The sequence below is a fragment of the Gigantopelta aegis genome, chromosome 4 (assembly GCF_016097555.1).
Source record: "Gigantopelta aegis isolate Gae_Host chromosome 4, Gae_host_genome, whole genome shotgun sequence".
NCBI classification, from domain to species: Eukaryota; Metazoa; Mollusca; class Gastropoda; order Neomphalida; family Peltospiridae; genus Gigantopelta; species Gigantopelta aegis.
Genome location: NC_054702.1, coordinates 23,856,843 through 23,870,222, shown reverse-complemented (window position 1 = coordinate 23,870,222; position 13,380 = coordinate 23,856,843). Strand labels below are relative to the sequence as shown.

General features: G+C 38.3%; 1 protein-coding gene across 1 annotated transcript in view; it reads right to left on the bottom strand.

Annotated features, from left to right (window-relative positions):
• Nucleotides 1–13,380, bottom strand: part of LOC121370195 (protein jagged-1-like) — a 128,879-nt gene that overhangs the window by 54,298 nt on the left and 61,201 nt on the right. The window contains exons 3-4 of the mRNA XM_041495311.1: nt 2,414–2,668; nt 732–792 (exon numbers count right to left, since the gene is read on the bottom strand). Coding sequence (XP_041351245.1) covers nt 732–792; nt 2,414–2,668 — 316 coding nt within the window. The remainder of the gene's footprint in view (nt 1–731; nt 793–2,413; nt 2,669–13,380) is intronic.

The following is a 13,380-nucleotide window of genomic DNA, read 5'->3' as shown; positions in this document are numbered from 1 at the left end:
TGGTATGTGCTCTCCTGTCATTGGGAAAGTGCATATAAATGATCCTTTGCTGCATTAGGGAAAATGTAGCGGGTTTTCTCTGATGACTACGAGTCAAAATTACGAAATGTTTGACATCCAATAAAATTATTAATAAATCAATGTGCTCTAGTGGTGCTGTTAAACAAAATAAACATTAATTTAGCCCTTGAAAAATTCATGACAGCAATCAGCAGTGCTGCCTTAAAGAGTTGTTGAATACTGTATATAACAGGCTTCAAGTTGTGTTATGGGCCTATGGCCTTTATATTGAATATTGAATAAACTGTCTGTCTGTCTGTCTGTCTGTCCATCTTTCTGTCTGTCATCTGTACTAAATTGCCATCTCAATATGACCTGAATTTTGAGGGCTGTAATTTCATATTCAGATTACTTATTGAAAACAGGGTTCGCAGCCCGGTACCGGCTCCCATTCAGAGCAAGTTTTAACGACTCAGTGGGTAGGTGTAAGGGGACTACACCCTCTTCTCTCTCACTAACCAACTAACAACTAACCCACTGTCCTGAAAGGACAGTCCAGATAGCTGAGGTATGTGCCCAGGACAGCGTGCTTGAACCTTAATTGGATATAAGCACGAAAATAAGTTGAAATGGAATGAAATGAAATGAAAACATGCCAGGAAAAAACGTCAGTTTGCTATTTTAAAATATTATTTTAAATAAATAAAAAGTACTGAAGTTAGACAACTTGCCTGCATTCGCCTGGTTGTTGGCACGAACCATGAACAGCGTGGCAACCTGTCCTGCAGATTGCTGAAATATAAAAATATCAACACAAGATAAAACTCTTGACTCTCTCAGTATACACTCAACGTAATTAATTATTAGCAATTTTCTTTATATATGATACACAATACAAAGAAAAACCTCCAACTTTATGCACTATTTTTGCGTACATCACTGTATAGTCACAATTTACTCAAACATTATTTAAAAATCATCTGTGATCAAATCTTAATATAACACTAGCATAAATTGACATTAAACTTTATTGACCCATAATTAATTTTGTCAAGTATATAAAGTTGTAATAAAATTTAACATACTGCAAAATATAATTCACGCCAATGGAAGATGAAATGATAACACATGGGTTAACATTCTTCTTTTTTAAAACAATATTTACTGACGTTTGTTTTAACGTTGGCTATTGACCAACAGGCAATGCCTAAATTAAGGTCTCTCACTACATTTAACAATTACACATTTTACATGGCAGACAATATAATAAAACCGATTTAAAACAACAATTAGACTGATATATATTCATCTATTTTTTAAACCATTGTCAAAACTTGAAATGATGTGGCCAACTGATAGCTGGATTTGCCCCAATTGAGACATTATATATACATGTAGATAATAGTTCTCATGGTTGTGATGTAACCAGGTGGTTTAACACTGACATTATGGGCCTATGGCCATTATACTGAATAAACTGTCTGTCTGTCTGTCTGTCTGTCTGTCTGTAATCTGTACTAAATTACCATCACAATATATGACCTGAATTTTGAGGGTTGTAATTTCATATTCAGATTACTATTGAAAACCGACCTTGATGGTGTCGTGGTTAAGCCATCGGACATAAGGCTGGTAGGTACAGGGTTTGTAGCCCGGTACTGGCTCCTACCCTCTTCTCTCTCACTAACCACTAACAACTAACAACTAACCCACTGCACTGGACAGACAGCCCAGATAGCCGAGGTGTATGTGTCCAAGACAGCATGCTTGAACCTTAATTCGATATAAGCATGAAAATAAGTTGAAATGAATGACAGAAGCTTTTAATTTTGAAACACATCTATGATTTTATAGCATTTTACAATTCAACCATTTGTTGAAACTATGCCTGACACACCTCATGCAAGCTTCTGCCATATACCTCTATATGCCAGCAGTTTTCCATCATTAAACACTAGATTTAATTAATCACTACTATTTGAGACAATAATAAAAATACATGTAAGTGTCACATAGTTAAAAATATTCAACAAGACACTTGTATAATTTTCTTTACTACTGAAATGTGTGTAACGACTGCATAGACAAAAAGTATGAGTTGAAATTTATTTTTGAAACAAATTTAAGTACCAAAGATCAAAGTCAGTTTTAGCTGAGACCATTTCAAAAGTAAGTTATAATGAAATATATATATATATAAGTACAGTATAGCCAAAAGTATTAGTTGAGACCCTTGTAAAAAAAATATACTGAAATATATGTACATGTAAGTACCCCATAACCAAAATAATTTTTTGGTACCCTTTTAAAAATAAGTTATACTAAAAAACATTTGTAAGTACCACATAGCTACAAACTATTAGTTGAGACCCTTTTTAAAAAATGTATATTATAGCATTAATGAGATCCACACCTGTTTCACACTCCTGCCCCATCCAGCCAACGAGGCAAACTTTGTCTCCATTTGCATCGCAGGTGTAGTGTCCAATGAGATCGTTGCGTGGGCGGCAGATTTTGGTGCATGTGGTGTTGTAGTAGTGTTCATCACATAGCACTCGTATGCGGAATGTCAGACTGGACGTCGGTCCATTGTGTATGATCGTGTGCCAGTCGAGCCCGGGCAGAATGATGCCCAGGTTGACAACTCTCTCTATCAGACCAGCATTATCTGGAAAATACAGAAATTACACTGTAATGTAAGTTAAAGACACATATTCTTCTATTAAACACTGATGAATCTCTCTCTATTAGACCACCATTAACTGGAAAACAAAGAAATTACACATATTAAAGACACATATTCCTCTATTATTACCCATATGGTTAAAAATAGCATGGTACATATCAAAGTGATACGTCCCACTAGAATGCCAAGTGGGACATAACACTTCGATGTCACATGATGATGTCATTGATTAGCGCACTACATTCTTACAGGAAAGTGAACCAAGCGAGTTGAGTGATATAAATTAAGGTTGATTATGAGTAATAAAAAGGGTATTAAACTCGCTACCATTTCGTATCATGTTTATGTCCCTTGTGAAATAATTTCATTATCGCTCGCTAAAGTTTGTAACAATTGAAAATTATTTCAATTGGGACATAAACATGATATGAAATGGAAGCTTGTTTAATATCCTATAATTACATGTACAACTCTCTCTTTCAAACTAGCATTATCTGGAAAATAAAGAAATTATACTTAAGTTAAAGACACATATTCTTCTATTAAACACTGATAAATCTCTCTCTATCAAACTAGCACTATCTGGAAAATAAAGAAATTATACTTAAGTTAAAGACACATATTCTTCTATTAAACACTGATAAATCTCTCTCTATCAAATTAGCACTATCTGGAAAATAAAGAAATTATACTTAAGTTAGAGACACATATTCTTCTATTAAACACTGATAAATCTCTCTCTATCAAACTAGCACTATCTGGAAAATAAAGAAATTATACTTAAGTTAAAGACACATATTCTTCTATTAAACACTGATAAAACTCTCTCTTTCAAACTAGCACTATCTGGAAAATAAAGAAATTACACTTAAGTTAAAGACATATTCTTCTATTAAACACTAATGAATCTCTTTCTATTAGACCAGCATTATCTGGAAAATAAAGATGAAAAAAACTACCACTGTAAGCTAGATAAATAAATCTAATTAAACAAAAATTAATATTAAGCCATTGGTGTGTTTCATGAATTACTTCATCAGCTCTCTACGAACTACTGACAAGCCCGATCATAATCAAGCACACATTTTTCAATCACTGCAACAATTGAGTGATTATGACAATCTCATGCTACAATGAGCTTGACACTTGAAGAAAAAGACATAGCTTAATGCAGAAGTACAATCTGTCACATGTTTCAGAGGGCAAGCACATGCAAATAATTCAACTGGTTTCCATTTTACTCTACACTGATTTAATGTTAAAGGCAAAAACCAGTCTAGAAAATGACTGCAAGCACTCGACATCCTGAACATGCCTCAGGTAGACTGCCTAATGGAAACAGTCATATGACACGTCCTTGACCTTTGACATTGCTTACCACTAGTAGCTAAATTAGTACCTTGCGGTCTTATTTCCTTGGTCTGGGTGACACAGCCAATGGGGAGAAATTTAAGTGAAATTAGTGAATGATTGATTTTAATTCTGTTGTCCTCTAGGGGAAAGCATAGCAGATTGCTTCCTTTGACCTTATGAAATTAAATGAAATTAAATGAAATGAATGCATTAATAAGATGGGATGGAATGTAGCTCAGTGGTAAAGTACTTGCCTCAGATATGATAGGTTGGAAGATTGAATGCACTTAGTGGACCCATCAGGACTATTTTCATGTTAGTGCCAATGAAAAAGTTAAAGTTTGTTATATTTAACAACACCACTAGAGCACACTGCTCTATTAATCATTGGCTATTGGATGTCAAATATTTGTACGGAAAGGAGAGGCAGACTGGGAAGGAGCCTAAATGTGTTTGTTCCCCCCATCCCCACCCACTTTTGAAACCATATATGTGTTCAAAGTCCAGATGAATTCTATGTACATATTAGTTAAGTTTTGATAGATAAAAATATGGCTTGTGCCCCACCACTAGAGACTGTATCCCTCTCACTAGCATTCCAGCCAGTGCACCACGAATGGTATATCAAAGGTCGTGGTATGTACTACCCTGTCTGTGGGATAGTGCATATAAAAGATCCCTTGCTGCTAATCGGAAAGAATAGCCCATGAAGTGGCGACAGCAGGTTTCCTCTCTCAATATCTGTGTGGTCATTAACCATATGTCTGACGCCATATAACCTTAAATAAAATGTGTTGAGTGCGTCATTAAATAAAACATTTCCTTGCCTCTCACTAGATATTTTCCTCCCAACTCCAGATACCATTCCTACGGGGCCTGTAGTGGTGTCGTTAAGCAAAACCAACTAACTGTTAGTGGCAGACAGTCTATAATGATACAAACACTGTGCGTACATGTACGTGTAGCTCTGTTCCAGTGATCAGTCAAAAATACAATACGTAGTAAATTCACAGAACCTGACACTTTCAGAACATTTGCCAAAAAATTTCAGGAAAGTTACCAAGGCTGTGTAATGTTGTACAACAACACAGCATCTGAAGAGGTGAGAAATATGCCAATTTTTTTTTTTAATTATATATATAACCATGGCAATGGCTGAGGTAAACAACCCGATCGTCTTCATTGATGCTTTTCCACCTGACAAGGTGTGGGTTTCTCATCAGGTGTTAGGTTGGCAGTACCTGTGATGTCAGTGGTTTCATTGCTCTTGGTTGGCCTTGGTTCTTACAACAGAGAAAACAAGAAGAAAGAGAAGTGTGGCAAAACACAGATTATAAGAAAACAACCTGCAATGCCAGATCGTGTTGTTGGTGGGTTTTTGTTTTTTTGGCACAGATATTGATAAAACGTAACATCTATCTTTTGTTTTTCTCAGAAGAAAAAATATGCAAATGCTAATTGCTGTTTGGTACACAAAGGGCAATGCATGGGTGAACAAAGCAAATCTGTTTGATTATCTGCTTGCAAATATAGTGCTAGATTTATTGATTACGTCATCATCACAAAAAAGAAAAACAAATGTACTCCTCAATGTCAGTGAGAAAGGAAAGAAAGGAATGTTTAAAACTACAGTTAGTTAATGTCAAACATACAATTATTTTTACATATGTATGGTAAAAAAAAAGAGAGATAGAAGTGAGTGAGAGAGAGAGAGAGAGAGAGAGAGAGAGAGAGAGAGAGAGAGAGAGAGAGAGAGAGAGAGGGTGGGGGAGGGGGAGAGAGGGAGAGAGAGAGACACAGAGAGAGAGAGAGAGAGAGAGAGAGAGCGAGAGCGAGAGAGAGAGAGAGAGGGGGAGGGGGAGAGAGGGAGAAAGAGAGAGAGAGAGAGGGTAGGGGAGGGGGAGAGAGGGAGAGAGAGAGGAGAGAGAGAGAGTAGTGGGAGGGGGTAGAGGGAGGGGAGAGAGGGAGAGAGAGAGAGAGAGAGAGAGAGAGAGAGAGGAGAGAGAGAGAGAGAGAGAGAGAGGAGAGAGAGAGAGAGAGAGAGAGAGAGAGAGAGAGAGAGAGAGAGAGAGAGAGAGAGAGAGAGAGAGAGAGAGAGAGAGAGCGAGAGAGAGAGAGAGAGAGAGAGAGAGAGAGAGAGAGAGAGAGAGAGAGAGAGAGAGAGAGAGAGAGAGAGAGAGAGAGAGACAGAGACAGAGACAGAGACAGAGACAGAGACAGAGAGAGAGAGCAAACTTGCGTTTCTACATCTATACCAATGGGATGATATTAAATTGTAATGAATTTAAAAGAAATTTAATTATAACCCAATAACTGAATAAATTTAACAATACAGGTCAATTTCAACCTTTTTTCTGTTTGTATTCACAAGCCAATAACTGAACAAATTCAACAATACAGGTCAATTTCAACCTTTTTTCTGTATGTATTCACAATCTAATAACTGAATAAATTTAACAATACAGGTCAATTTCAACCTTTTCTGTGTATATTTACAACCCAATGACTGAATAAATTTCACAATATAGATCAATTTCAACCCTTTTTCTGACTGTATTAATAACTGAATAAAGTTAACAAAACAGGTCAATTTCAACCTTTTTTCTGTTTGTATTCACAAGCCAATAACTGAATAAATTTAACAATACAGGTCAACTTCAACCTTTTTCCTGTTTGTATTCACAAGCCAATAACTGAATAAATTTAACAATACAGGTCAATTTCAACCTTTTTTCTGTTTGTATTCACAAGCCAATAACCGAATAAATTTAACAATACTGCTACATCCCAACAGTCCCTGCATGTGTTCACAACTTAAAGACAGATGTTACTATGGCAAGAATTTCAGGGATGTTTCACATAAAGGTGTTTGTTGTGAGAGCGAAGGGTCTGGTCAAAATCAAAATATACACAAAACATTGCTGCATTAGTGAGCTGGCTAATTATCCATGCATAACTAGAATTGATAACTAACTTTTCCCATGATGCTGAGCTGGAGATGGCATGTGCTGAATGCCATCAAGGTAGAGGGAGACTGACAAACAACATGCATGCTGCAGATACTCTCAATCTGGTGCCATGTTGGAATGGTGTTGAAGCTAGCTTGGAGCAGAGGGTTGTTTCAGCTGTACAACCGGCCTCGGTGGCGCAGTGGTTAAGCCATCGGACTACAGGCTGGTAGGTACAGGGTTCGCAGCCCGGTACCGGCTCCAACCCAGAGCGAGTTCTTAAAGGCTCAATGGGTAGGTGTAAGGCCACTACACCCTCTTCTCTCTCACTAACGACTAACCAACTAACAACTAACCCACTGTCCTGGACAGACAGCCCAGATAGCTGAGGTGTGTGCCCAGGACAGCGTGCTTGAACCTTAATTGTATATAAGCACGAAAATAAGTTCAAAATCAAATCAAAAATCAGCTGTACAGCCCATACAGAACACCATTCAGATTTGTTCAGTTGCAATGACTTCACACAAGATTTTTTTTTTAATGACACCAATAGAGCACACTGATTAAATCAATCATCAGCTATTGGATGTCAAACATTTGGTAATTCTGACATGTAGTCATCATAGGAAACCCTGTACCTTTTCAATTAGATAAAATAAAAGTTTGTTTTGTTTAACAACACCACTAGAGCACATTGATGTATTAATCATCGGCTATTGGATGTCAAATATTTGGTAATTCTGACATGTAGTCATCATAGGAAACCCTGTACCTTTTCAATTAGATAAAATAAAAGTTTGTTTTGTTTAACAACACCACTAGAGCACATTGATGTATTAATCATCGGCTATTGGATGTCAAACATTTGGTAATTCTGACATGTAGTCATCATAGGAATGCCACTACCTTTTTCAATAAGATAAAATCAGGGGTTTTTTTTGTTTAACGATACCACTAGAGCACATTGATTAATTAATCATAGGTTATTGGCTGTCAAACATTTGGTAATTCTGACATGTAGTCATCATAGGAAACCCTGTACCTTTTCAATTAGATAAAATAAAAGTTTGTTTTGTTTAACAACACCACTAGAGCACATTGATGTATTAATCATCGGCCAATGGATGTCAAACATTTGGTAATTCTGACACATAGTCATCAGAGAAAACCCGCTACATTTTTCCTAATGCAGAAAGGGATCTTTTATATGCACTTTTCCACAGATAGGATAACAAATACCACAGCCTTTGATATACCAGTCGTGGTGCACTGGTTGGAATGGGGGAAACCCAATCAGTTGACTGGATCCACCGAGGTGGTTCAATCCTATGATGCAAGCACCTCAGGCAAACACTCAAAGGAAAGGAGGGGATATAGCTCAGTGGTACAGCGTTCGCTTGATGTGTGGTCGGTCTGGGATCGATCCCCGTTGGTGGGCCCATTGGGCTATTTCTTGTTCCAACCAGTGCATCATAACTGGTATATCAAAGGCTGTGGTATGTGTTATCCTGTCTGTGGGATGGGGCATATAAAAGATCCCTTACTGCTAATCGAAAAGAGTAGCCCACGAAGTGGCAACAGCGGGTTTCCTCTTTCCATATCTGTGTAGTCCTTAACCATATGTCCGATGCCATATAACCATAAATAAAATGTGTTAAGTGTGTCATTAAATAAAACATTTCTTTCGTTCCTTCAAAGGAAAGGAACTTTTAAAAAAAGAATTCCATGGGACTAAATGCTTTGTGCACCATAAACTTACTCAATGTCACTGATAGTTGCATGCACAGACGTTCCTCTTAATGCATAGTAAAAGAAAAAAATATTACAAAAAATATATAAAACTTTTAAAAATATTTAATAAAACAAAATCTAATTAAAATTTTAATTCAATAAATTTAAATATTGTTTTTATATGCATTTTGATCAACATTCATAGATGCAACTATAAATCAAGTTTCACTTATGTAAGACTAATAATTATAATTTGTGAGAAATTAAATCAAACTTTAACGATGAGTTAAATGCAAAAGTATTTTAATAATAATTAAAAAGTTCCTATGCATTGTGTTGAACATCCATAGGTGCACTGTATCCAAGTTTCGTTTATCTGGGACTTATAGTTTGTGAGAAATGGAGCCAAATGCAAAACAAAACATTGAGCTCAACAGCTAAAGAGAGGGAATCATCAAAGATTGTTTTTAAAGTTAGTTTTTTTTTTAACAACACCACCAGAGCACATTGATATATTGATATCTGTCCCGGGACAAGCCCCTGACTATCCAGAAACAGGACCCGGGACGGACATGCTCGAAACTCTAGTGGTATATGAGCATGTAAAAATTATTCGCACTCACACTCGCATATTAATCATCGGTTATTGGATGTCAAACATTTGGTGGGACTCATCAATTTATTTAACAATTAAATAAATAACAATCAACAATTAACATCAATAATGAAGGATGAGAATGACCTTGAACAAAATATTTTTAAAATTTTGAAAAATAGGGGGTCACTGTGATCTTTTTATGAAAAAAAAACAAAGATAGAAACTGTTTTTGTGTATCACTAAAACCCTGAATTCATAATAAATCCTTCATTATTTCATTTCTGACTAATTTGCCAATTTGATATAAACACACTTTCAGTTGCATACATTTATTACTTTGTCTTAATGTAACATAATTCCAATATCTCACAGCACAATAATAGATTTGTTTGGTTGCATAGTACTTCCCTCATGCAATGAAATGTTAATTCCACTGCCCTATAAAAGCAGCACATGTACTACAATGTATTACGATTATATTGGCTGGGAAACCCGAGATGGAATCAACAGCATGGTGGTGTTGTTATGTTATATCTGAGAAACAGGCAGCTGTCGGTATGGTCGGCAACATTAGAGAATGGTCAAAAGAAATTATTAAGTATTAGGAAAAGCTGTAAAGAAACATTAAACTGAGATAATAACACACCGGTTCTCATTGATCTATTGGAAGATTAGCGAGCAACACAAATTGAAAATGGCACATGACATCGGTCACAAAGGAAAAGAAAACTGGAAAACATTTGATCATTGTGGCTTGGATGTATTTACAATAATCTGGAAAAACATCTCTTTAGCCTGTTCATTTGTGTGTGGATGAATGAATGGCTAACTGATAGATGGATGGATGGATGGATGGATGAATGAATGGCTAACTGATGGATGGATGGATGGATGGATGGATGGATGGTTTTGCTCCAACACTAGGGGAGCAGTCTCCCCCCCCCCCCCCTCCAGCCCCATCCCCTCGTAAATAATCATCGGCTATTGGATGTTAAACATTTGGTAATTATGTTTCATAGTCATCAGTGGAAATCTGCTACATTTTTTCATTAGCAGCAAGGGATCTTTTATATACACTTTCTCATTGACAAGAAAGCACATACCTCGGTCTGTGACCAGTTTTGGAATGAAAAAAACTCAACGAGTTGAATGGATTCACCGAGGTGGTTCGATCATGCAATGCAAGCACCTCAAGCGAGGCACTCAACCGACTGAGATAAATCCCACCCCCTACTGTATAGACTGGTGCACATGTTTAGCTGGACATGTTTATTGTAAAAACCGAACAGCAGACATTGTTGATGAGTTCTGGCCGTGTTTGTGTTCCCTCTCAAACTAACACCAAGTGGCTCATCTGGATCAACAATCCAACATGGCCGCCCTGATGAAGTCTGGGCTGTGACATCCATCAAGGACCGGTCTACAAAGTGACCACATGCTTTCACCATTAGCAGACAGATGGGAACAGAGACCAGTGGAAACACCTGGTAACCATGGCTTTACATTAAGATACATTATAGGGCCATGATAACCTGTTCATTATCAGCACCTTACACTGCAGTTGTCCTTTCCACCATGTCTGCTTGTTGATAGGATGTTTGTTAATTTTTTGTTTGGTAAATTAGATTGTAATTGTACATTCACGGCCATATCTAGTGGCCTGAGGTGCTTGCGTCGCAGGATCGAACCACCTCGGTGGATCCATTTAACTGATTGTTTTCTTTCCCATTCCCCCCAGTGCACAAAAACTGGTCAAAGACTGTGGTATGTGCTTTGCTGTCTGTGAAAAAATGTAGTAGGTTTCATCTGATGACTACGAGTCGGAATTACCAAATATTTGAAAAAAAGGAAGAAAGAAACATTTTGTTTAACAACACACTTAGCACATTTATGATTATATGGTGTTGGGAAAAAATATGGTTACGGACCACACATATTGAAAGAGAAAACCTGCTGTCACCACTTCATGGGATACTCTTTACGATTAGCAGCAAGGGATCTTTTATATGCACCATCCCACAGAATGGATGGTACATACCACGGCCTTTGATATACCAGTTGTGGTGCACTGGCTGGAATGAGAAATAGCCCAATCGGCCCACTGACAGGGATCGATCCTAGACCGCTTTACCACTGGGCTATGTCCCGCCCCACTTGTTGATGGGATGTTTGTCAATTCTATGTCCACTTGGGTACTGGTACATTAGGTTGTAATTGTACATTCACGGCCATATCTAGTGGCCTGAGGTGACTGCATTGCAGGATCGAACCACCTCGGTGCATCCATTTAACTGATTGGAGTTTTTTCTCTCTTATTCCACCCAGTGCACCACAACTGGTCAAAGGCTGTGTTATGTGCTTTCCTGTCTGTGGTAAAGTACATGTAAAAGATCCCTTGCTGCTAATGGAAAAATGTAGCAGTTTTCCTCTGATGACTACAAGTCATAATTACCAAATGTTTGATATCCAAAAGCCAAAGATTCATTAATCAATGTGCTTTAGTGGTGACATTAAACAAAACAAACTTTAATTTTATATCTAGTCGGGTGGGAGCAAATGCCCCAGAAATTATGAAAAACTTTCCATTTTATCCAGCTGGAGAAGACCGTTCTGTTATTATATTAATAGTGCTCTGATCCTTTTTTCTATGTCCCCTGGGCATAACCTCTGCTGTTGCTAGTGACCAATTCATTCATTTATACTTATTTTACTACTTAAATTCAATTAACATTCAAGCATGCTGTCCTGGGCACACATCTCAGCTGTCTGGACTATTTGACAGTGGGTTAGTGTTTAGTTGTTAGTTGTTAGTGAAAGAGAAGTCAGTGTTGTGGTCTTACACTTACTCAATGAATCATTAAACCTAATCGTGGTGGTAGTCAGTACCTACCAACCTTATGTCCGATGGCTTTAACAATTATATCACCGAGGTTGGTCCCAGTGAGAGAGTCTAGTGGAGGTAATTTAACAACCACCAAGGCAGAGTCTGGGAGGGGGCAATGTAACTGAACCGCTATACCACTGAGGTTGGTCCCAGTGAGAGAGTCTAGTGGAGGTAATTTAATGACCACCAAGGCAGAGTCTGGGAGGGGGCAATGTAATTGAACCACTATACCACTGAGGCTGGTCCCAGTGACAGTCTAGTGGAGGTAATTTAATGACCACCAAGGCAGAGTCTGGGAGGGGGCAATGTAACTGAACCACTATATAACCAAGGTTGGTCCCAGTGAGAGAGTCTAGTGGAGGTAATTTAACAACCACCAAGGCAGAGTCTGGGAGGGGGCAATGTAACTGAACCGCTATACCACTGAGGTTGGTCCCAGTGAGAGAGTCTAGTGGAGGTAATTTAATTACCACCAAGGCAGAGTCTGGGAGGGGGCAATGTAACTGAACCGCTATACCACTGAGGTTGGTCCCAGTGAGAGAGTCTAGTGGAGGTAATTTAATGACCACCAAGGCAGAGTCTGGGAGGGGGCAATGTAATTGAACCACTATACCACTGAGGCTGGTCCCAGTGACAGTCTAGTGGAGGTAATTTAATGACCACCAAGGCAGAGTCTGGGAGGGGGCAATGTAACTGAACCACTATATAACCAAGGTTGGTCCCAGTGAGAGAGTCTAGTGGAGGTAATTTAACAACCACCAAGGCAGAGTCTGGGAGGGGGCAATGTAACTGAACCGCTATACCACTTAGGTTGGTCCCAGTGAGAGAGTCTAGTGGAGGTAATTTAATGACCACCAAGGCAGAGTCTGGGAGGGGGCAATGTAACTGAACCACTATACCACTGAGGCTGGTCCCAGTGACAGTCTAGTGGAGGTAATTTAATGACCACCAAAGCAGAGTCTGGGAGGGGGCAATGTAACTGAACCACTATACCACCGAGGCTGGTCCCAGTGACAGTCTAGTGGAGGTAATTTAATGACCACCAAGGCAGAGTCTGGGAGGGGGCAATGTAACTGAACCACTATACCACTGAGGTTGGTCCCAGTGAGAGAGTCTAGTGGAGGTAATTTAACAACCACCAAGGCAGAGTCTGGGAGGGGGCAATGTAACTGAACCACTA